General features: G+C 42.1%; 1 protein-coding gene across 1 annotated transcript in view; it reads left to right on the forward strand.

The window, feature by feature from the left end:
* The window catches only part of ABHD5 (abhydrolase domain containing 5, lysophosphatidic acid acyltransferase), a 34,990-nt gene continuing 9,815 nt past the window's right edge, over positions 1 to 25,175 (forward strand). The window contains exons 1-5 of the mRNA XM_006125612.4: positions 1 to 156; positions 17,352 to 17,437; positions 17,660 to 18,032; positions 21,098 to 21,252; positions 24,489 to 24,600. Coding sequence (XP_006125674.2) covers positions 11 to 156; positions 17,352 to 17,437; positions 17,660 to 18,032; positions 21,098 to 21,252; positions 24,489 to 24,600 — 872 coding nt within the window. The 5' untranslated portion in view covers positions 1 to 10. The remainder of the gene's footprint in view (positions 157 to 17,351; positions 17,438 to 17,659; positions 18,033 to 21,097; positions 21,253 to 24,488; positions 24,601 to 25,175) is intronic.

A 25,175-nucleotide genomic window follows, 5' to 3' on the forward strand; every position in this document is an offset into this window, starting at 1 on the left:
CGCGGCGGGGATGACGCGGTGGGCGGGTCCCGGTCCCGTGATGGCTGGCCCTGCTGCGCTCGCGCTCTCACTCGCGGCCGCCTCCCCGGCACCAGCTCTCGGCCGCCGCGCCGCCGCCATGGCCGAGGACGGGCACCTGGAGGCGTCGAGCGAAGGGTGAGCCGGGACGGGACGGGGTGGGGTGACGGCGCCACAGGCGGGGGCAGCGGGCCAAGGGGACGAAGAGACCCCCCCCCCCTCGGCCCGTGTACACCCCTCCGCCCCATCGCAGACCCTCGCATCCCAGCCGCTGTGGGCTCGCTCCTCTGTGTCCCTGCCTCCCTGTGCTTACTGCAAGCCCACCGCTGTGATAGTTGTTGCTGCGGTTACAGCCGCCTGCGGGCGCCTCACATCTCCCCCCTGCTCCAGCCCGTGTTAGCTGCTGCTGCTACTAAAAAAACAACCTCTTTTGTCTCTGGTGCGCCTGTCGCTGCATCTCGCCGCTGCCTTCCTCTTCCCTTCCGCACAAACTTAGAACAGCTCCCCTTCAAACACATTGGCCCGACCCATCTTCCTGCTACTATCCCTTTCCTTCCCCAGCAGGCTTTCAGAAGGAATCGTTGTCTTCAGCTTTCTGCGATGATGTGCCTTATGCTTTTGAAACTGTCTGTTCCTCCATTGTAGTATGTGGGCCAAACAAACCCCCCTCTCTATTACAGAGACAAGGTGGGTCTGGTGAAGTAATAACTTTTATTGGATGAACGTCTGTTGGAGAGAGAGACAAACTTTTAAGTGAATAAAGATATTACCTCACCCACATTGTGTCTCCCATATCCTGGAATCAACACAGCTGTAACACCCTTAACAAAATACAGGACTATGTAGCACTTTAAAGACTAACAAGATGGTTTATTAGATGATGAGCTTTCGTGGGCCAGACCCACTTCCTCAGATCAAATAATGAAAGAAAATTGTCACAACCATATATACCATATATATGGCTGTGACTATTTTCTTCCACTATTTGATCTGAGGAAGTGGGTCTGGCCCATGAAAGCTCATCATCTAATAAACCATCTTGTTAGTCTTTAAAGTGCTACATAGTCCTGTATTTTGTTTTAGCTACACCAGACTAACATGGCTACATTTGTAACACCCTTAAGCATTCTTCTTAAAATACACACTCTGAAGATCCCAGTTGATAATTTACCAAATAAGTTTTAAAATAGCTATGCTTTATCTTCTGATTCAGTGCATTGGTTCTGAACTGCATTCGTTGTTTAACTTGATCTTTAAGGGTGTTAAGGTGGGTAGTGGTGAGTGCTCTGTTTCTGTCATCAGCACCATGCAGGATTGTGTTCTTAGAATATAAGATCTTTAGGGTACAAACAATGGTCTACATTTTCATAATAAGGGATTATTGATGCCCAACATGGCATTTTTTAAAAGGGGCATGATTTTCAGAAAATGCTCAGCTCCACTGTCTGAAAATCAAGCCCTTTTTAAGGTCTTTAAAATCAGAAGCCAAAATCACTAGTCACTTTTGAAAATGAAAGCTTATGCCTCCTCTTCATACATCAGAAAGTACATTGATAGTGATGAATTGGCTGAGCTTTGAACAGTTAGCTGCAGTAATATAAATACTCTGTCTTAATAGTAGCCAGTCCTAAAGCTTAGTCATCTTTTGAAGGTGAACAAGCTTGGTTAACTGCCAAAAAAAAAAATTAAACTGTGTGAACTAATAAAACACTAATTTTCAATTTTAAAATTATTTGTCTTGGTGGATTCTATTAAAATCATAGATTAGGTACAGTTCAATATGACAGGCAAGATCAAGTGCATATAAAGGAAAAAACTGAAGTTTAATCTCTTTTAAACCAAATATATTGAGTAGTAACTCAGCTATTACACCACAAGTTCAACTAATTGACATCTGGTAACATGAGCATTCTATGGGAGAGTAGTGATGATAGCACAGTAAAATTGCTACAAAATACATTAATCAAAACATGCAAAGCCATACAGCTGTAATAGATAATCTGATCTGAAGATAGTCTTCAATATAAAATAAAATAGAAATACAGTAAAACTCCATTGTTCCGGCATCCAATGCTCCGGAATTCCTGATAGTCCAGCACCATCGGGAACCCGGAAGTGCTCCGGGCAGCTGGACAATTGGAGCTGCTCTGCGCCCAGCTTCTCCGATTCAGCCACTGCTGAAACTGACCAGCAGCTGAATCAGGGAAGCCGGGGGCAGAGCAGCTGGGGTGCCGCTGGGTTGGTCCCGTAGCGCAGCCCCTCGGGGCTGCGGGACTAACCTGGCAGCACCCCAGCTGCTCTTGGGGACACCTGGGGCAGAGCAGCTGGAGTGCTGCCAAGGGGCGGCGCTACGGGACCAACCCAGCAGCACCCCAGCTGCTCTGTCCCAGGCATCCCCAAGAGCAGCTGGGGTGCTGCCGGGTTGATCTCACAGCACCGAAGGGTGGTGCTACTGGACCAAGCCGGCAGTACTCCAGCTGCTCTGCCGCAGGCATCCCTGAGTCAGCCACTGCTGAAACTGACCAGCAGCGGCTGAATCGCGGATGCCTGGGGCAGAGCCGGACTATTGGAAGGGGGGGCTATGAGGGGTCTGGGGTGGCATCCCCTCCACCCCACCCCAGACCCCTCATAGCCCCCTCTTCCGATAGTCCGGCATATCTGATAATCCGGCACCCCCTGGGTCCTAAAGGTGCCGGATTATCGGAAGTTTACTGTAGCTTGTATGACAGCATTCTATATAAAATGACTGGTTACTGCTAAGTTTGCATTAAATGTAGGGAGAAGTTTTAAGGGTAGAAAATGTTTTGTCTTCATCTAAGGTAAGTTGGAATAACTCTCTCTAAAAATATCTTTGGGTTTTTTGGTGAATTTAGATGGAACGGCTAGCAACAACTAGTTAAAACTTAAGAGTGCCTTGGAATAATATATAGAAATATGTTGCAGGAATCAGTACAATTCCAATATTCATAACTATTTATTGTCTTTTTGAGACATTTCTGAATTTGGGATATAACTCTTGGGGCATGTTGTTGGATATCTTAGACTTTTTACAATCTCAGTATGAATGTATGTAGTTTTAAAATCTTCAGTAATGAATTCAGTAGGCTTAAATTCATAAGGTGCTTCTAGTAAGACACTTGGGGTACTATACTGCATAAGATTCAGAGTGATTGACATGATGTTTAAAGTAGGGATGTCAGTGTGTAGACAACTACATGATTAACTGGTAAGCCCGGGCATATCGGTTAATTTTGTCGACTACACACATTCCTCCTCCTTTCTCCCCCCTATTTCCCTGCTGTCTCTGTATCAGAGGCAGCAAGGGGTGGGGCAGGAGCCCGTGCTCCTGGAGAGTCAGCTTTTAAACCGGATACCAACAAGCACCAGATCCGCCTGTTCCCTCCCTGCTGTGCTGCTGCCTCCAGGGACCCTCCTTTCCCTTCCCCCACCTGTACCTATGGATACACAGGAGGCAGCGTGTGTGGCAGGGGGCTTCCCGGGAGAGGGGTCAGGAGAATACTGACTGCCAACCCTGCCCCAGGGGTCTATTGAATAGTTGTGTAATGGCAAAAATTTGATGTGGTTAAATGATTATTTAATTAGACACCATCTAACACCCCAATTTAAAGGGACACTGCAGATTTGTCTGACTGCCACACCTTAAATTTTAAAATAAAGCATAAGTAGGAGGATAAAGAATCATGCTCCAAAAGATCTGCACATAGTCCCTTTGCTCAGTTTTTCTTTAGCTTAGAAATGAAGATTCAAGACACATTAATTCAAAACAGTGTGACTGCTCTGCAGGGCCTTGTCTTAGCCCTTGTCTCCATTATCACTTATCAGGTGAGCCTTCTCCACTCCCTTCCCACTCAACTCTTGCTCCTTTAAAATGTCTACCTCTTAAGCTATCTACCTGATAGTAAAGGGCTCTCTGCGTGTATGCTCTTCCATGATCCAGGGACTCTTCTAGGGATATAAATGACTCGTCGACTATCTGTTAAGCAAATGCTTATCGGATAGTTGACTCCATAGTCACTTCTGCCCACATACACACCCCGCCTCTATCAGAGAGAGGCAGCAAAGGGGGAGGAAAGAAGGAGCCCCTGGTTCCCCCTAGCACCATCTTGGCAGGGGAGGCAGAGGCACAGTGGGAATCAGCGTGAGTGGGGACTACTTGAGTCCCCTGCATGTGCTGGTTCCCACTGCAGGCACTTTTGCTTTTAAAATGAACAAGAGCCCTGTAGGGCTCTTGTACATTTCAAAAGCAGAAGTGCCACAGGGAGCATAGAGTGAGCAGTCCCCACTCGCCCCATGCTCTCTGTGGCACCCTGGCCCCCCTTTCTGCCTCTGAAAAGCATCAAGAAGGGGACAGGGGCTGCTGTTCCCCCTAGCACCGTCTCCAGGGTGCCACCTGCCCTCCCCTCGTCCCTGGATGCCTCTGTCCCCACCCTGCTGCCTCTGATACAGGATGCTGCGAACAGCCCCTGTCTGCAGGGGCTGTTGACACCAAGCAACCCTTGTTTGCAGCAGACACAGCTGTCTGCCATGAACTGTGGCTGCTGGACTCAGTGCAAGCCAGGACTGAGCAGTCCTGGCTTGCGCTGATCGCTGCACCTCTGCATTTTAAATGTGGTAAGAGCCCAGTGGCTCTTGGCTCGTACCACATTTAAAATACAGAGCTGCAGCGCGGGTAGCTCTGGAGCCATCATGAGCCAGGACCACTCAGTCCCAGCTCGACTAGCTCCTCTAGAGTTACCCCCACTGTGACTCTGGAGAGGCATGTATCAATTAATCATATAGTTCATACGAATTGTATCAACTATACAATTAACCAAATAATCGCATTTTAACATCCTTAATCTCTTCTGCCTGCTCCTGTCCCTAACTGCCTAAAGAAGTGGGTTGTGCTCATGGAAGTTCATGATATCATTCACATGTTTTATTAGTCTTTAAGGTGCTGTGAGAGTATTCCTTGTTTAAGGTTTTTCTCTTACAGACTAACTCTCAGCAACCCCTGAAGCTTTTATATAGGTTCTTGTAAGTCACATGACTAGCAGAGGCCGTATACTGCTGAGGCTGGTGTTAGGGATTCTCTGTTTGTGGGGGATTCCCTAGGCTGCATTAGCCTGTGTGGGGTTTGAGGCAGAAAATAAGGAATCTATAAGGAGTAGTTGATTCTTGGTTTCTTTTCCCCCCTCTCCTGAGCTGCTCTCAGTGGCTGTGTGGTAAAGGAGAGTGGAGCCATCCTTGCTTAGATGTTCTTCTAGGCTCAGGTAGAGTCAAACTTCTATCCTGCTGTTCTTCAGGATCAATAGCCCTGCAGAGAAGTAGTCAACAGAGCAGCTGAATTGCTCAACAGTTATAGGAGGGAAGGGACAGCAGCGGCTAAAAGAACTCCAGGCCTCACATCACAGTTCCTCCTTGGGATGTAGGTGACACATTGGGAGGCAATACTTAATACCTCCTCCCTGTAGTGATGAGTGTAATTTGAACACCCCAGTTTAAAAATTGCTGGGCATGGCCCAATTTGAATTTTAAGCAAATATTCTATTCTTATGTATCCTTTAAAGGCTTCAAGGGAGACACTGCCAGGGTGGAGGCTTTCTTCTCTCTCCCTTCTCAAGCCTAATCATGGGCTGAGTGGACCAAAGGGCAGACGCCATCACAAGGTTGCAGGGGACATAGAGTAGATTGCCCTTCTTTCTCAATTCTCTAGTGAATGCAATAGTAAAAAAAAATGCATGTTTTCAAAAATTTGCCAAAGAAAATCCAAGTTGAATATGCCTTTAATAACCAAACACACTGCATACATCCCACACTTAATCCTCTTTGCCAGCATGATATGTACCTGTACAGAGCTATACATTCAGGGTGAGATTACAGAGAAGTCTTACCCATTGCATCAGGTGGAGGATCCTATGCTCCATAGCTAGTTGGATGAGTCCCTGCTGAATTGGGGCAGAAGCTCTCCACCAGCTTTCTTAGCTAGTTCATCTGGGTTTCAGTCCCTTCTTTCTCAATAAACTGTGAGGAGAGAAAGATGATAGTCACCTGTTACTCTTGAATCATATTTAAGATCTTGAGTAAGACTTGAGTAACAGGGTAATAGATATTGAGGAGGTATTGTTGAGAAGTCTGCTGCTGCCACCCGTGCTGTGGATAAATTGAAGACTTCTATCAATATCAATCTAATATAAATTTTTCATTGGTACTGCAGTCATCATTCTGTGCTCAGAAGGCCCATTGCTGCACAAGGAAGAATTGAGTATCAGAAGGGTAGCCATGTTAGTCTGGATCTGCAAAAGCAACAAGGAGTCCTGTGGCACCTTATAAACTAACAGATGTATTGGAGCATAAGCTTTCGTGGGCAAAGACCCACTTCATCAGAAGGAGGAATTGTGACTCAGGTCCTTTTGTTGTTGTAGTGTATTTACTCTTGCAGACTAGTCCCATTCCCTGTTGCACTGGAGCAATGACCTATAGGCACTGAGAGCCCAAAGGGTCATCAAAATACAGGGCCTATGGTGAGAAAACTGAACAGTGGAAAACTGAAAACATAAATCAAGAAGCTTCCCATATAAAAAATAGTCCATAGTATCTTCTGAGTGTTTGTTATGGTTACATTTGCAACCTTGTTTTCTGGCATTTCTTAACTTTTCAGCCCTTGGCTTTGCAAGTATGACATTCCTTTAGCATAGATTTTTTGGTGGTGTCATTAATGTTGACAGCAAGGGAGAAGGGGAGAATGGGAAGGAAAGGTGGATAGTTCAGTTTTTGTCATGTTGAGGTTGAACTAATAGTGGGAGATCCAAATGAGAGAGTTTGATATCAAGAGAGAAATCAGGGAAGAGAAGTATATTTAAGTCATTGAAGCTGTGTAAAGGGATGAGGACACACGAGGCTAAAATTAAAGGGAAAAGAGGAGGGCTTTAAGGACAAAACCCTTGGTGACTGAGATTGCGAGGGTAGGAGAAGGAGGAACCCTTGATGGTTAAATAGTAGGAAAATCTATAACATGAGGCTACAGAAGTGAGGAGAGGGTAGAATTCGGTCCTGTATAATAGGTTCTTTCTCTTACTTGCTAGTATAACTTTTTCATTAATGTTTCCTGTTAGGTTTGTTTGAATTTCAGTGTTGAAATCCAAATATAAAATAATGTCTTATTAGACAAAATAGGAAGAAAACATAAAGGGGAGGTGTCTAATCTTAAACCTTGTATATTTCTGCTTCTCCATAATTGATAATATCAGAGCAGGAAGAATCTGGTTTCCTAACCTGTTAGCATCAATTAATCCTCCATGTCTCTGTAGTACTTTGTGACATGTCTTTTAGATGAAATATGAGGCAATAGGGCAGTGTTTCACAAGCCTTGAGGGTGGGGGGGGAAAAGGACACCAAAGCTTACCTGGGAATTTGGAACACAATCAGAGGAGAGTGGTGGTGATCAGGAAAAGCTGAATGATCCCAGATATGTAGGACCCTACCAAATTCACAGCCATGAAATGTGTAACAGACCATAAAATGTGGTCTTTTGTATGTCTTTACCCTATACTATACAGATGTCATGGGGAAGATCAGCATTCCTGAAACTGGGGTTCCTGATGCAAAAGGGAGTTGTAGGAGAAGTTGCAGAGTTATTGGGGAAGGGAAGGATGCAATATTGCTACCCTTATTTCTGCACTGTCTTCAGAGCTGGGAAGCTAAACAGTGGCATATGTTAGCTAGGTGCCCAGCTTTGAAGGCAGTGCACTGCCAGAAGCAATGCAAAAGTAAGAGTGGCAATACCATACCATGCCACCTGTAACGCTGCACTACTGCCTTCACAGCTGCTTGGCCAGAGAGTGGTGGTTGCTGACTCGGAGCCCATCTCTGCAGAAACAGTGCAGAAGTGCAATAGTATGGCATGCCATTCTTATTTATTCTCTGCTGCTGCTAGTGGTTCTGTCTTCAGAGCTGGGCTCTTGGCCAGCAGCTGCCGCTTTTCAGCTGCCCAGCTCTGAAGGTAGCACTGCTGCCAGCAGTAGAACAGAAGAAATGGTAGCAGTACTGCAAGCCCCTCTACAACCTTCCCCAACTCCTTTTTGGGTAAGGACTCCTATAATCACAGTGAAATATCAGATTTCAATAGCTCAAATAATGATATTTTCAATTTTTAAAATCCTATAATTGAAATTTACCAAAATTGACTGATTTTTTTTTAATAAGACCCTACAGATATGTCTCTCTCATGACTGATAATATGCGTAGTGACCTTATGTTCTCTTGTGGCAGCCTTTAATGCAGCCAGTTGTATAAGCAACCTGAGTGTTTTGGGGTGCAGGCTCAGGCAACAGTCTGTTCGTTTATATTTTGTGCTTGTGGTACTCATCTCAACTGCAAAAGCACATAAAGCTTGACCCCAGAGTACAAGTATAATGTTGATCTTCACTCCTGACTATGCAGCTTGTTTCAATTATTTATAATATTATGGAATACTAAAATATCATTTCACTGATCAGAAGAGATTGTTTATAATTTATCATGTTTATTAGTATTTGGTAAGATGGGGGCAATGTAATACGCTGTTTATATGAACAGGCAGTTTCAGGTGGCAAAATGCAATGTTTTTCTTAGTAACTTTACATTGATAAATGTGGGTGCTGACTGTTCTAAATACAAAGTTCAAGATATGATAGAACGGATAGATATATAAGGAAGGCGTGTTTACCTCTGACCTAATGTAGCAATATTCTCTAATAAGCTACCAAGAGCTTCTTGTTGAAATCAGGAGGTATGATGTACAGCACACTTCCTAGAAATATTGTGCAGTTGTTTTCAAAATATTACGCAGTACTTCAAATGTTGCAAAACAGTTGGATAATTCAGCAACACTAAAGTAATCACAGAATGTTTTGGCTCAAATTTCTTCTAAACAGCTTTATTATAATGGGCAACAGCCCAATTGGAAGGGGAAATATTGGCATCAACGGCTAAGTCTACACTGGCACGTTACAGTACTGAGACTTCCTGGCTTGGGGGTGTGAAAAAACATCCCCTTCAGCACAGTGAGTTACAGCACCGTAAAGCACCAGTGTAAATGAGGCTACTGCATCGGGAGTGCAGCTGCATTCAAAACTTTTTAAGTATAGACAAAGCCAACATTAACTGTTTGGAAACTATAAAATTGTTGGATCTTGTGGAAAATGCCAGGCTGGTATTTGCTAGGGATATTAAAATGCGCTTAATCAAGTAAACATGTGACTGCTGAAAAATTCAGTTACATGGCGGTGGGGGAAGGCTGCTCCTGGGACCCAGTGCATGCAGGGAGCCAGTTTTGAAGCCAGCTCCCAATGCACACTGGCTCCTGTCTGTTCTTCCCCCACAGCCCTTTGCTGCTGTGTCTAATGGAGAGGCAGCAGCACCTGGTGGGGAGGCAGGGGCTCCCTGAGAGACAGCTTTTAAGCTTGCTCCCTGCACATACTGGGAGCCTGTGTGTAACGGTGAAGGTTAACCAATGAGTCCAGGCTCATCAGTTAACTCTAAATACAGTTACACTTTCACTTTCCTAGTACAGGCAGTCCCCGGGTTACGTACAAGATAGGGACTGTAGGTTTGTTCTTAAGTTGAATCTGTATGTAAGTCGAACTGGCGTCCAGATTCAGCTGCTGCTGAAACTGATCAGTTTCAACAGCGGCTGAATCTGGATGCCAGTTCTGACTTACATACAGATTCAACTTAAGAACCCCAGGCGTCCCCAAGTCAGCTGCTGCTGAAACTGATCAGCGGCTGATTCCAGGAAGCCGGGGGCAGAGCGACTTGGGGATGCCTGGGGCAGAGCAGCTGGGGTGCTGCTGGGTTTCTCCAGTAGCGCCGCTCCTCAGCGCTACTGGAGCAACCCAGCAGCACCCCAGCTGCTCTGCCCCAGGCGTCCTGATTCAGCCGCTGCTGAAACTGACCAGCAGCGGCTGAATCAGGACACCTGGGGCAGAGCAGCTTGGGTGCTGCCGGGTTGGTCCAGTAGCGCCGAGGAGGGGCGCTGCGGGACCAACCCAACAGCGTCCCAGCTGCTCTACCCCAGGCGTCGTGGGCAGAAAAGCCTGGTCTGCTGGAGGGGAGGGGGCACTAGCTGTCCCGCTGCGGGCGGCCTCCGAGGCTTTGCTCCCCGTCTCCCTGGTCTGACCAGCAGACCAGGGAGACGGGGAGCAGCTTTTCTCGCCCTGGAGGACGCGGGCGGCGGGACCGCGGCTCATCTGGGCGTCCCGCCGCTCCCGTCCTCCGGGGCGAGAAAAGCCCCATTCGTAACTGCGGATCCGACATAAGTCGGATCCGCGTAACTCGGGGACTGCCTGTATTTACAAAGGATACCATCATCAGGGTTCTCTGTGTTCTAAGCTTCCTACTGTAGTATCCAAGGCCCTAGTCTAAACTCTTGATTTGCAGTCTCTGAGGGCAGGGATAGAACAGGAGCTATATTTCATTCTACTAACATTCATGTCCCATTTCTGGAGCGTATCTACTGTTTTTGGTATCTCCCATCCAAATTGTCATATCTAACTTCCAGTTCGTATGAAGAAACTTTTCACCCAAACTAAGGATGTTAAATTTAGATTAATCAACTAATTGAATAGTCGATGCAATTTGCATTGACTATTCAATTAGTTGTTAAGGGAACCTCCACCTTTGAAATATAGCAAGAGCCCGGTGTGCCCTGCTTTTGAAATGTACAGGGCTAGTCGCTTCCTCCCCTCCCTCTCTGCCTCTATCAGAGAGGCAGCAAGGGGAGCGAGCAGGAGCTGGTGCGGGGGGGCAGAGGGGGGAAGCTGGCTCAAAAGCTGGCTCTCCTCCAAGCTTTGTCTCTGGGGTGTGTGTCAGGGATGCAGCAGGGAACTGGCAGTGCTTCCTCTTTTTTTAAATGTTGCAAGAGAGGGGCTAGCGGGGGACTGCTTGAGTCCCCCGCTTGCCCCCTGCTCCCGCTGTGCTTCTGCTCTTGAAATGTAGCAAGAGCCCCCTTCTTGCTACATTTCAAAGGCAGAAGTGCTACCAGTTTTCTGCTGTGCCCCTACACCGCCTCCCATGGAGACGGTGTTGAGGGAGAGCTGAGCCCCAGCACTGGCTCCTGCTCTCCCCTCTTGCTGCCTCTCCCTGATAGATTTTGTGAATTTCCTTACATGAAAGCCCTCTGCACCACCACCAGCTTTTTTTCCCCCTTTTCACAGCAAGATTTCAGCTTTGCCTAAAATACTACCCAAAATAAAATATAAATTTGTTTTGCTTTCAAAAGTCACAGATTTTGAGGTTTCGTGTTCTGATTAACCTATTAGCTCTGTTGGCTTATTGAAAATAAGGGGAGAAAACAGAACCCCAACGCTTTAGTAAAATTAAACTTTCATCTGTTAAAACTATATCCTGTTTTTTAGGATTGTGCTTCATTTTGAGTCAGTTGCATTTTAAAGATCTATGTCCCAAACAGTAAGATGATATCAGATTTGATTCGCGTAGTTAGCAACTCAAAATCATTTTACAAATGAAAACATATTTAAGTAGTTTCCGATACTGTATCTGTCCATGTTTTCTTTCCAATTTCTTGTAGCTTTATAATCATGTGTTCATATCCTTTTAACAATATTTTTCTCTGATAATGCTGTGTGAAAGACCCACTGTCAAGGGAAAGTTATTGAAATGTTTTAATATGGCAGTGAAACTTGAAGATAGAAAATACTGTCAATGGAGAAATAATCTTGCTAACGCATTTCAGTTATAGCACATTGCAATTGTAGCCCTTTAATTTGTATGTGGTAATGGTAGTGGACCAGAAGAGAAGTGTGCTTTGTTGTTTGTGTGTGGGTGGTGGTTGTTGGTTTTTTTTTTTTTAATAGGTGGCTGACAAATAGTTTAAGTATGGAAACTTAACATCCTGCCATGACCACCCATGTAAACTGTAAGCTACGTTCAGTTTTGAGGTTGTCTCAAATAACTAAATTATCAAAATGACAAATGAGATGATAATAAGAGCTTTTCTATAAATTAGCCTGATGTAAACCTATGGCTGCTGTCTGTCCTTTTTCATAACTTAATTGTCAGCCTTGACAGTTTCTTTCCTTTTCTCCTATTATGGGTTACAGCCTTAAAAGGAACCTCAAAATGTAGTAACTGAAGTAGAATTTGTTCTGCTTACTTCTCAATTTTAGTAGTTGTGATGCATAAGACAGAAAAAATGCTTGAATCTCAGATCCTAAATTGAGTTTACAGAGTTAAGATGTTTATATGGTTGTAAATGGAATACATTTTTATTGGAGTGCTTTAGACACAAATTTGGGATTACACAATGTCATGCCATTTTTCAGAGCAGAGTTGCCTTTAAAAGCCTTATTTGAAAAAGCACCATGGAACAGAAAAGATGTGTTGCTATAGTCAGTATCTCTGCTTTTACAGCACGAAGGCACATGAACTCAGTGATGCTAAGGAAAATGCAGGAAACCAAATGGGTGAATTCAGTGGCACAGACTAATTTAATTGACCATTCCTCCCCAAAATTCAAAAAAGTGGTATACCTCATTGTTTATCTTTAACTTATATATTATCCATATTTAAATAAATCAGCCATGTGATGGCTAATGATGCTACCTCTGTCAAATTGTACTTGCTTAATCTACATTGTTTTCATGACTAAGCAAGTTTAGAAAGTAGTCATTTACAGACTGAAATACACTCCCTTTTCAGCTAGTTACTTTTCACTTCAGTTCAAAATGGTATAAGTTTTAATTTTAAGTTTTTTTTTTTAATTTAATTTTTAACCTGACTTTTGTAGGACAGTGGTTACCCAGTTCTCTGATTTGTAGTCTCAGCTTTCAGCACAGCATTGTTTTCGTGTTTTAGCTTCCAAGATGTACTGCCTAAGTATGGTTCCTTGGGTACTCTTCCAAATAAGTCCAAGGTAGTCTTTTCCTTTCTCACTGGTCTTCTGGTACAGAACTATGCCTTCTTCACTATAACCTCAAATGTACTAGCTTTCTTGATTGGTGACTGGTGGAAGCTAGCTTCATGAAGGTATATGTTTAGAGCCCCATTCTTCAACAAAGGGGGACTTGAGGACTTTTGAGGTCCCTTCCAGCTCTACATTTCTATGATTCTGTGTAGATAAACAGTCACCCATTCTGTTGAGGGATAACAGAAGAGGTCAACACGATGCTTCACTGGACAACATGAACTCTCATTGATGAACAGATGGTTCGTATTGTGAATATCTTGACCTGCATGAGCAGTTCAACCACGTTGTACTCCAGCAAGGTGTGTTGAGCTCAGCTAGTTTGTTTCAGATACTCTCCCAGCAGGCATCACTGCATGTACAGAATGCAAACTGGGACTGCTATAGTTATTACTGGGCCTTTGGCATTGGGAGTAAAAATACTATCAACCATGTAACTTTGACAAGACTATATGTTCCCACTGACCTACCCATACACACATACTCTTGATATTAAAAAAATAAAATTCCCAGGGAAATAGCTAAAGGAACCTTGCTAGTGCCAGATTATCCTGTCACCCCTCATATTCCAAATTTGTAGCTGTTGGAATAACCTCTTTTCCATAACCTGAGGATGGTATCTCCTGTTTCAAAAGGTTCTGACTACCATGCTCACCTGCAGTGTTCCTTCTAATCTTGTCAATCCATGTGCAAAATAAATTTTATATGCACCAAAGCATATGTGTATGTGCACCACCAATAGAAACAAAAAATCGTGCTGTGAGTGTTTTACTAATCGGCTGGGTGGTAGTTGACTCCCCTTCTGAGTGGCCGTAAAAGCGCACAGCTTACAGGGAACACTGCTTATCTATGTCATATAGTATGAATACTGACAGGTTGCACCTAAAATCACACAGTGATTTTTTTTTTCCACATTGCTCTATTCTCAAGTGATTCTACCTTTGTGACTTATTAGATGGTATGACGAACGTATTGGCTTTAATGCCACAAATGATGTTACAGCAGGGATTGGATTGGCAATTCTCTTTAGAGATGAGCTAGACAAGGGAGTTATTTGAGCTTCCTCAGAGTTCAAGCTTGTAGTCTCTTGAATGGGGCCTACTTCTGCTGTGGTTACTGGGGTCTTCACCCACTCAGTTTGCTTCTTTAGGGCAGGAGTGGGCAATTTTTGATGGGTGGCCACTCCAAGAATTTGAAAAGTGGACGAGGGCACTCTTCTATGATATTAATGGGAGGAGGTGTAGGGTCTGGGATAGAGGTTGGATACAGGAGGGAGTTTAGATGAAGGAAGCAGATGTGACCTGGGGCCCTGGACTGAGGTGCAGGGAGTTGGGGTACAGGAGGGGGTGCAGGGATTTGGGTGTGAGCTAGGTCAGGAGGGGACTGTAATCTGGGGCAGAGGATTGGGGTGCCGGATCTGAGAGGAGATATGGGTATAGGAGAGGGGCACAGGATTTGGGTATGTGGAGTGGGGGGGTAGGAGTGGGGGGGGAGCCAAAGGGTCGGGGAAGGGAGGGATTGAGGTGCCAGAAGCAGGCTCTGGCCAGGAGACTTACCAGCCTTCAGCCATTCCTGAATCAGCCTCCCTGCCTGCCAGTGTTCCTTCTAAACTGTATGGCAGTGCAGCTTCACAGGTGAGTAATCAGCCCTGCCCTGTCAGTCAGCTCTGTGCATGGAACCCTGAGCCTCTGACTGGATGGGGCTGATTAATCACCTGTGAAGCTGCGCTGCCATGCACTTTAGAGGGAACACTACTGCCTGCCCTGTCCCTGCACAGGCTGCAGCCACGTGCTCTGTAGCCCTTTGTGCTTCATGGCTGCCTGTATTGAAAAAGGCAGCTCCAGTTGGCCAGTTTCTTGCCAGAAACCGGCCAATGGGGTTGTGCTGGGGGTTGGAGCAGCTCCTAAAGCTTTCCCTCTCCTTTTCAGACTCACTGTTTTAAAGAAAAACCGCCCTGTAGCCACGTTTCTGAGCAGCATGGGGTGAGGCGAGGCGAGGGTGAACGTGCCTGGGGCTCCTTGCCGGGTCCGCAGGCCGGATCCAGTGGTTTTGGCGGGCTGGATACGGCCCACAGGCCATATTTTGCCCGGGCCTGCTTTTGGGTAACCTAGTTAAGTTTCCTGTGACTCATGCTCTGCACATAGTTTTGAAAGCTGTCATGCCTTCCAAGCCCTTAGGGACTTCATCAAGTTGTTTTAAGGTAGCTGCTGGTAAACCTTCACTTGCCTGGAGATTGTGTGAACTGTCAATATAGTTAAATGCTTTGCACTTTTCTTTAAAAGATAAGAAAGAAGGAATTACAGTGGCCACAAGATTGGTGGCCACCTGCACTTTATCCATCACTGCTAACATTAGTGGAGCTGAACTTGTATTAGCCATGATGGGTTTATTTTCAGAAAAAGGAAAGTGTGTACACAGGGCCATGGCTGATTGTCATTAGGAGGCACTGAAAATCCTTAAAGTGGTTGCTGCACCCATCATTTGTGTTCGCTTGATATCACTTTGTAACATCTATGCCTTCACCCCACTCTCTTTTCCTTACCAGTGTTCATTTCAGAGTAGGAGTGCAATTCATTTAACTATTTGATCAGAAAAAAACAGGTCAGGTTCCACATGGCAAGTGCCTTATGTGAATTGCTTCTCAACTCTGGCAGCATGTAAGCTTGGTATATAGATGAAAAAGCTGCCCTGGCTATTTGCCTGCTTGATCTGGGTCACCTTTTACTACTTTGCAGTTAGATGTTTGTCGTATCAAAGATTTATTCACTGATCAAAAATCTGTCTTAAAAAAAAATATGAAAGTGAGACTCTAGAAGGAAAAATATGGACACAGTTGCTTTTGTCTCATACTCCTTTAATGTTCCAGGTTCAACATGTCTGAGTTCCATAAAGAATATTTTTCCATTGGCATTTGAGCACTTTCTGATTTATCTCTCAATGGTGTGCGTGCACACGCACACTATGTGTGGCACACTATGCTGGAAGTAACACTGAAATCCACCAGATGAGATAGTGGACAGCTATAACTTTACAACTTCCTCTTATATACAGATTCCTAAATATTTATCTTCAGTATATAGCTTATTAAGGAGTGGAAAATAAATTTTGGGGATTGTGAGTTATGGCTTTTGTTTTTGTTGTTACAGCTGTCTTTAGCAGTTGAAACATTTCTTTATTGCTAAAAATCTTTTTTCCCTTTAAAATAAATTTTAAGGGTTTTTTTTCTTTAATCAAGATATTGCTGGGAAATGTACACAATATTTGTTTGAGGAGTTGGGAAGAAAAGCAATTGGGTGTTAAAATGCTCATCTCATGATCATGTGCTAACATTCTCAGCTTCCTAGATCATTAAAAGGGAAATTTTGATTTAAGATAGTGACCCAGCTGATACCAACATATTGTTACAATTGGTTTTTAAGAAAGTAATGAAAACTATATTGATAGCAATTGATCATTTTTTTCATTAACCTTTTTAAAAATTTCATGGTACAAGATGATTATTAGTTGGCCAAATTGCTGCGTGCTGATGCCAAATTTTCTCTTTTTAAAAAGTCTAAATTTTAAATAGCTAGACTTGTCAATCAGTTGGGAAGCAAACTGTATTCAAATACTCTCTTATGGCTTGATTCTGGTCCCATTAAAAGTCAGTGTAAAGACTTCCATTAACTTCAGTGGCTTTTGGAAGAGTTGTGGGGTCAGATTCAGCTCTCGTTACATAAACGAGACTATTTATTTCCATTGATTCTTTTAAAGAGAATTGGATTGATCCCTTAGCAATGATTTGCAGTCTTCCGCGTTGCTGCTGTTCAGAACTTCCATTGTATGGAACCAGGGATGTGGAATGCGTGTTTTATTTTAACATTTTAAAAAATGTTCTTAAGAACTTACTCTTGCAAGATGCCAAGTGTCTTCAGTTCATTGATTGACAGAGGACTTGAGTGGATAATGTGTTTGTTTTTTAAATATGTTTATTGATGGTTTCAGCAGATCACTTTTACACAGAAAGGCCATGATTCAGAGTGTCTGCGGTAAGGTAACTATTATTGAATAGCAATGGACATTGATTATCAGATGCTGAATCCTGATAGACTGTCTTTCTGCTATAATCACTTCTTCGGTGTGTTTCTGATTTGTACCTTCACCAGACACTCTCATCAGACTTGCGCTGTTGTGTTGACTCATCAATAAGGTCAATGTAAAGGTTGAAACTCCATCTCATGCTCATTGTGGTTCTCGTATATAATGGTCTGGAATACCTGTGTGCTTGAAGATCATTACAGCTTTAGCTAATATTTACACTCACACATTCACTCACTCACTATTTAGTTATAAATCTATTTATTTTGTTTTATGTTTACTGCTACTGTAGGTCAGGGTGGCTATCTAGTTGGCTTCCTGCATGGTGCCCCACATCACTGCCACATCTGAAAGAAGCCGAAGAGAAAATACTGAAGTGTAAGTATTTTTTACACATATGGAGAAGTATACCTAAATCTTATATAATTTTACATCAGAAACTATTGTGACTATATCTAATTCATTGCAATGAAGCAAACATGACTGTTGTATAGATTCTCAGTGTTCCATTGTTTAGCACCTTTGACACTAATCAGAAAGACTGCTAGATATGACTAACAAAATATAAAATATCTGAACTAGGTTTTTTTTATTTTTCAGGTATCACAAGCACATATAGCAAACAATACATCTTCATATCCAATGGAAATAAAATATGGACGCTAACATTCTCTCAGGACCTCTCATATAAAACTCCACTTGTTCTTCTCCATGGATTTGGAGGAGGTGTTGGACTTTGGGCTCTCAATTTTGAAGATCTTTGTGAAAATAGGACCGTTTATGCATTTGACCTCTTGGGATTTGGGCGTAGTAGTAGACCACAGTTTGGCACTGATGCAGAAGAAGCAGAAAATCAGTTTGTAGAAGCTATAGAAGAGTGGAGACAAGAAGTAGGGTTGGACAGAATGATTTTACTTGGACATAATTTGGGTGGATTCCTGGCTGCTGCTTATTCACTGAAGTACCCATCAAGGTATGTGAAAATAAAGGGATAAATGAAATCTGTTCTGTTGTACTAGTGTTTGTACTACACACACACATTCATTTGAAGTGCAGCAGAATGTAAAATCAAGCTCTCTTTATGAATTAGTTTTAGTTGTAAAAATTAGTTCAAGACTTGATTTTAGAGATCTATCATCTAGTTTTAGACCCAAATTGCAAATTATTGTTTTTGTTCTGAGTAGAAAAATATGAATACAGTATGAATAGAAATGTTTTGTTGTAACCATCAACCATTTGTTAAACATCCTCTTGCAGTGTTGTGAACCTGAACAGAAGAATCAGCTAATGCATGAGAATCAAAAAGCAAAACTGCCATCCTGAAGCATGTGTAGTGAGAGTTAAATATTATGCTATTAATAACCTTTATTGCATCTGCAAATGCATTTGCATAATAAAAACTTTAATAACTTCCATAAGTAGGCAATATGAACAGACAAATTAATGAACTCTTGGTGATTTTTCTGCTTTTAGTCCATTGCTGTCTCCAGTTCCTCTTTGTATAAGTAAAGGGTATCATATGTTTCTTTTCTGTTTTTAATCATACTGTGACATTACGATCAAATAGTCGTGTTTAAGAAATAAGTGTCCTTTTATGTTTCTGTCCACCCTGGTAGGTTAACATAAAGGTATATTGATTAAATGAAATTTCTATATATTGAAATGAAAAAATAATGCGTTAACCCTTCCAATCAGTGTCTCTCTCTTATAAGAGGGATCTTAGAAGGGATGAATCTAGGAAGACAGATTCCACATTCTAATGCAGCGGTCAGTACAGGTTGCACTTCTGTAAACCAGAACTCTGGTCAGGTAACATCCGTGGTCCAGCAGGACCATAGATTTTTCCAGGATCAGTATGTCCTGGCACGCATAGGGGATGGAGGGGATTTGGGAAGCCCAGCACACAACTCAGCAGGGAGAGCCAGGAAACCTGGTAAGAGGGGATGGTGGCCAGAAATGACCTTTCCTGGTCCAGAAAAATCCCTCATCTGAAACTGGTCAGGTCCTGAGGGTGCCAGACCAGGGAGGTCCATCCTGTAAAAACTGAAATTTCATGCTGACTTGTTTATACTGCTCCATATAATGAAATGCAAGTACAATATTTATGTTCCATTTGATTTATTTTTTAGTTGTATTTTATAGTTGTATGGAAAAAATAGGAAAGTAAGCAATTTTCAGTAATGCACTTGTATTTTTATTTCTGGTTTTGTAAGCAAGTAGTTTTTAAGTGAGGTGAAACTTGGAGTATGCAACAAAAATAAGACTACTGAAAGGTTAGAAGAGATTGGCAAGATTGAGAGCCCCTGCTTCAATGTATGAGTCTAGTTCTGTTTTAAAAAATGCTACAGAAATTATTCCAAAGCTGCACTTGTTGTGTGTGGGATTTATTTTCTGAAGTATTCCTTTGATCAGTGTGTTTTGTGGGGGGGGGGGGGGGGGGGGGGGGTTTGTGGTTTTTCGCTAACATCTCTGGTCTTTCCAGGGTTTGTCAAATGACTTATTTAAAGCTAGGCAAGTCATTATGGTATAAAACCACTTAATCACCAAATCATAGGATTAGAAGAGACTGCAAGGGTCATCTAGTCTAATCTCTGCCAAAATATAGGATTTGTTGTGGCTGAATCATCCAAGACAGCTAGCTATCCTTCCTCCCTTTGAAAACCTTCAGTGAAAGAGCTTCACAACGTCCATAGGCTGCTCTATTGTTCTACTGCTCATAAGAGTTAGGAAGATTTTTCTGAGATGTAATCAATTCTGCTGTGCTGTAGTTTGGACCCATTGCCTTTTGTCCCGCCTTCTGTGGCGAGAGAGGACAGCTTTTCTCCATTGTTTTTATGGCAGCCTTTCAACTATTTGAAGACTGCTATCATGTGCCCTGGTTAGTCTCCTCTTTTCCAACTAAACATACCCAGTTCTTTCAGCCTTTGTTCATATGCATTCCAACACTCCCATGATGATTTCTTTATATCCTTTCTAGACACTGGTGACCAAAACTGGTCACCAAAACTGGTCACAGTACACTAGCTTAGGCCTAACCAGTACTAAGAAGAGCAGTATTGTCATCTCCCATGATTTGCATGCTATACCTTTGTAAATGAAACCTAAAATTGCATTTGCTTTTTGAACAGCATAGCACTGCTGACTTTTGAAGTTGTAGCCCACCACAACTCTCGGCTCCTTTTCAGCAGTGCTTCTCCCAGCCTAGTTTATCCACAGACTGTATTTGTGCCTTTGTTTTTTCTTCCCCAAATGTAGCACCTTACATTTCTCCTTTTTGAATTGTTTTGTTGTTTAGAACCCAGTTCTCCAATTCAAGATCCCTCTGAATTTTAGCTCTGTCCTTGAGAGTGTTGGCACTCCCCTCACCCCAGTTTTGTCCTGTGCAGACTTGATCAATATATTCTCTATTCCTATGTTCAGGTTATTAATAAAGATGTTAAAGAACAACAGACCCAGCACAGATCCCTTTGGAACCACATTTGAGACCTCCAATCTGACATTTCATTAAGTTACTCTTTGTGACTGTTTAACCAACCAAGTATCCACTTAATGCTAGTTCTGTTGAGCCTTCATTTCTCTAGCTTATTTATCAGAATGTGGAACTGTGTTAAGCCTTGCTGACGTCCTGGTATATTATGTCCACTTCATTCTCCTTTTCCATCAAGCCAGTTACCCTGTGAAAGAAGGAAATCAAGCTGGTTTGGCATGATTTGTCCTTGGTAAATCTGTGCTTGCTGATAGAGGGTATAACAGAAGAGGTAATCACTATCTGATTTACAAGGACAAATCTCTCATCTTTCTAGATCACAGAATATAGTGCTTAACAGCTGGTTTTGTGTTCAGGCTTTTCTTTGGTTTTACTTCCTTATGCTAATGAGGGATCAGAAATTAGATCATAGGATATGACCATGATTATGAATAACATAGTTTGTTTAATTTGCAAATAGCAAGCTTTATTGATTTTTATTCCACAATAAATTTTGAGATACTTCAAACCATTTTATACACACTAAATCTCCCAAACCTTTTTACCAACAGGGTAAAGCACCTTATCTTAGTGGAGCCATGGGGTTTTCCAGAGAGGCCTGACAATGCTGAACAAGAAAGACCAATTCCTATTTGGATTAAAGCATTGGGAGCTATGTTGAGTCCATTTAATCCATTAGCTGGGCTCAGGTTAGCTGGACCCTTTGGTGAGTGCCAATTAATATTTGTTAAAGTACTATTTGTATTTATTTTACAAGTAAATATAGAGAAAATACTTCATTAAGATGTTGACTTCTTATAATTGCTAATTGTCGTCTTATAAATAGTTTCTGGCCCATCATTTATTTCATAAAGTATCTAGAGCCACATCACTTATCTATCATGAGGGTTTTTTTTTTAAGTGGGGTTTCTGTCCTTTGTTTATTAATATGCAAACTGGAAAGAGGCTTTAGTGTGTTTTTAAAAGCTTGAGTAAGATAATTGCTTTTTGGACATGTTAATTTGTTACTTTGCAAACAAGATTATTCTTTAAAGTAGAAGCTTTTCTAATTTACTTAATGGGACTATTTGATTATCAAATAGTTGCACAGAAATAAAGCTGACAAATGATGCCTCTGATTTAAAAATTTAGTTCAATTATGCTTAATAATGTTCCATTGCTTTCAGGGGATGTAGAAATTCTAATTTAAAAATATATTGCTGTGCCAATGAAAATTTTCTCTAAAATTGCAACCATTCATCATATTCTATAGATGTAAAAACCCTAACAATACTAGCTTCTGCTGTAAATCTTCATAAATATCTATTCACTTTTTTCCACATAAGGGATTGCTTTTCTTTATATCTATTATATTGTGGATTAAGTGTAGATTGTGATTTTTGTCCTGGGATGAGAATAATTAAATCCATCTATTAGATAGACTCCATTACTTGATTTAATGGGTAGTATTCATAATTTAAAAAAATTATGATCTCGATAGCATTCACGAAAAAACTATCCAGAGGTTCAAGTTGTCTTTGATAGATGTTAAAAATGTGATCAACAAAGGCAAATGAAGCAGTCTTCTTAAAACCAAAAAGGGAGAGGACCCTCCCACTCCAACCACTGATCTCAGCACACACCAATAGCTCACAGCCTTTTGCTTCCTTCTTTCTCCCTGTATTCCAGGAAAAAAAGATTTGGCAATGTGGCATTAAGATCAATAAACTTGGACTTATGACAGAGTGGAAAGTGCATGCTAAAATTGGGCCACCCACAGAAAATGCTTTGCTTGTAGTTTCCACTTGATTGACATGCAGTCACTGCTGTATTTGTAGCAGGATGATATGCAGAAATAAGCAGTGTCTCTCACACTCCGGTCCAAAGTCAGTTTGGGGTTGTAAAACTAAAACAACACTTCAAACTCTTGAGTGGAATAAGATGTGTAGCCAATGCAAATAATGGAGATTCAGTGGCATTCTCATGACCTAAAGCTCCACTTAGTGAGTTGCCACCTATTGCATTAGATTACATTTCTGAATGGATTTTAAGTGTACTCCCACATAAAGTTTATTACAGTAGTCTAATCTCAAGGTCATAACAACCTGGATCATGGTGACAAGGTCGACATAAATCATGCTAGCCCCTCTGGCCAGTAACAGTTGGAGGAAAGCAGCTTTATAATCACTACTGTTGCTGTGACAGTCTAGCAATATATGAGTATTGTATCTTATCTTATCTCCATATTATAAATCCAAGTCAAATTGGGAGGTCACATCTTCAGTTAAAGATGAAAATACAGTCTCTGATATGTCTTCAATTTGTTATCCCCTTTTAATAACACCAGTTTTGTCTATCTGGATTGACCTTCAGCCAGCAATCCCTCATTTATGCTCCAGATACTGGTCGAGGCATTTAATAGTGGATTGTGCATAGTATTTTCTAAAGAACTCAGCATTGGCCTAAATCTGTTCTTACTGAAGTCAGTGGTAAAATACTCAGGGTAGCCATGTTAGTCTGTAACGGAAAAAACATAAACAAGAAATGGTCCTGCACTACCTTAGCGACTAACAAAAATGTAGATGGTATCATGAGCTTAGAAGTGGGTTGTGCCCACGGAAGCTCGTGATACCATCTATATTTTTGTTAGTCTCTAAGGGTATGTCTATACTTGCACCCTAGTTCGAACTAGGGATGCAAATGTAGGCACTCAAAATAGTCAATGAAGCAGGGATTTAAATATCCCTCGCTTCATTAGCATGATCTTGCCAGCACGTTACTCTGATCAACAGCTGTTTCGAAAGTGAAAGTGCGCATCAGGACACGTTAGTTCGAACCCCAAACCCCTTGGTTTGAACTAACGTTACTCCTCAAAAAATGAGTAACATTATTTCAAACCAAGGGGTTCGGTTCGAACTAACGTGTCCCGGAGCACACTTTTACTTTTACTTTTAAATCCCCGCTTCATTGACTATTTCAAATGCCTACATTTGCATCCCTAGTTCGAACTAGGGTGCAAGTGTAGACATACCCTAAGGTGCTGCAAGCCCATTCGTTGTTAAAGTGGTTATTGACTTCATTCAGAGTAGATTTAGGTCAACACTGAGCTATATGATTAGATACAAAATATGTTAAAATAACATTCTTTTAAGGTTAAAGTCAACCACTTAAAAGGGAAAAGAAAACTAAGAGCAATCTTAATGTGTACAAAAGGACAGAATGAGGATTGCATGGGCAACCTTAATTCTGACATTTCCTAATTTTCAGGTACTGATTTTTGCAATTGAAATAATATTCTTATTATGCAGTTTTTGTGTGTAATTTCTTAGAGAATTTTTGTTTAAGAAAAGGATTTTAAAAAAACTTTACATCTGCTACTTGAGCTACAGGCCTAAATAAATCAGCTGGCAACAGGAGAAGGCTATTCCTCTAAGAGGGGATTATGAGCCAATGCAAGATCCAGGCAGGAAGAACCCTGTCCTGGTGGTCCACTCCAGTACATCTTGCTGCCAGGAATTTTGGGTGTCCCCACCCCATGTGGTGTCCTCATGAGGGGGAATGGTTTGTTGGAGCCATGTGCTGGCTCTGGAGAGTTGGCTTAGTGGAGCCTTGCTCAGCCCAGTTCCTCTGTCTGATCCTTTTACTCCCTTTCTGCTCCAGCTGCTCTTGGGTCTACCCCATAACAGTGTATGTATGGGTTGTGTGGGATGCTGCTGCTGCTCTGATGCAGTATGGTGCCCATTCTTTTTAGAATGTGTGTGTCCATTTGTTTTGATATTGTGCATGGTGCCAGAATTTTCCTAAGGAAAGCAAATGATGGGAAGGGAAATGACGACTTTTCCAAAGTTAACTGAGCCGTAACCTCTAGGACCTTTTTGTAATAGAAATTGATATGCAACCTAAATAAAGGGATTCACTACCAGTTCCCCCATGATTAATTTTTAAATTTCTATTTTTTTAAAGGATTAAGCCTTGTACAGCGATTAAGACCAGACTTCAAGCGAAAATATTCCTCTATGTTTGATGATAATACTGTCACTGAATATATCTACCACTGCAACGTACAGTCACCCAGGTGAGCATAAGTTTGCCCAAGTGTTTTAGAAATTACTCTTTCATTATTGAATAGTCATTGTTCTCCTCCTCCCTCAGTGTCCCCAGTAATGTGCAGACTGACTTTTTAATGTAAGGTTGTTTGTTAGACTGCTAGCAGTGAGTGTGTTAATTTTAAAAGCAAAAATATTGAACTTTTCTTGTTTATTTATCTAATTGCAATTTTAGGTCTGCCAAGTTTGACTTGTCCCCCTTTAATAATAATAATAATAAAAAAAAAACACCCTGGGTGAGCACTAGAGAGCAAAAGGATGTTCATTGTAATATAAGACTGATCATACTGGGTCCGATCTAGTCTAGTACCTTGTCTTCCAACAGTGGCCAGTATCAGATGCTTTAGATATGAACAGACTAGGGCAATTTTCAATGATTATCTCCTGTCATTCAGGTGCATCTTGTGGCAGTCCAAGGTTTATAGGGACATCTGGAGCATGAGGTTGCATCCCTGATTGTCTTGGCTAAAAGCCATTAATGGACCTATCTTCCATGAACTTGCGTAATTCTTTTTTAACCCAGTTATACTTTTGGCCTTCACAA

The sequence above is a fragment of the Pelodiscus sinensis genome, chromosome 2, assembly GCF_052426305.1.
Source record: "Pelodiscus sinensis isolate ZL-2025 chromosome 2, ASM5242630v1, whole genome shotgun sequence".
Classification (NCBI taxonomy): domain Eukaryota; kingdom Metazoa; phylum Chordata; order Testudines; family Trionychidae; genus Pelodiscus; species Pelodiscus sinensis.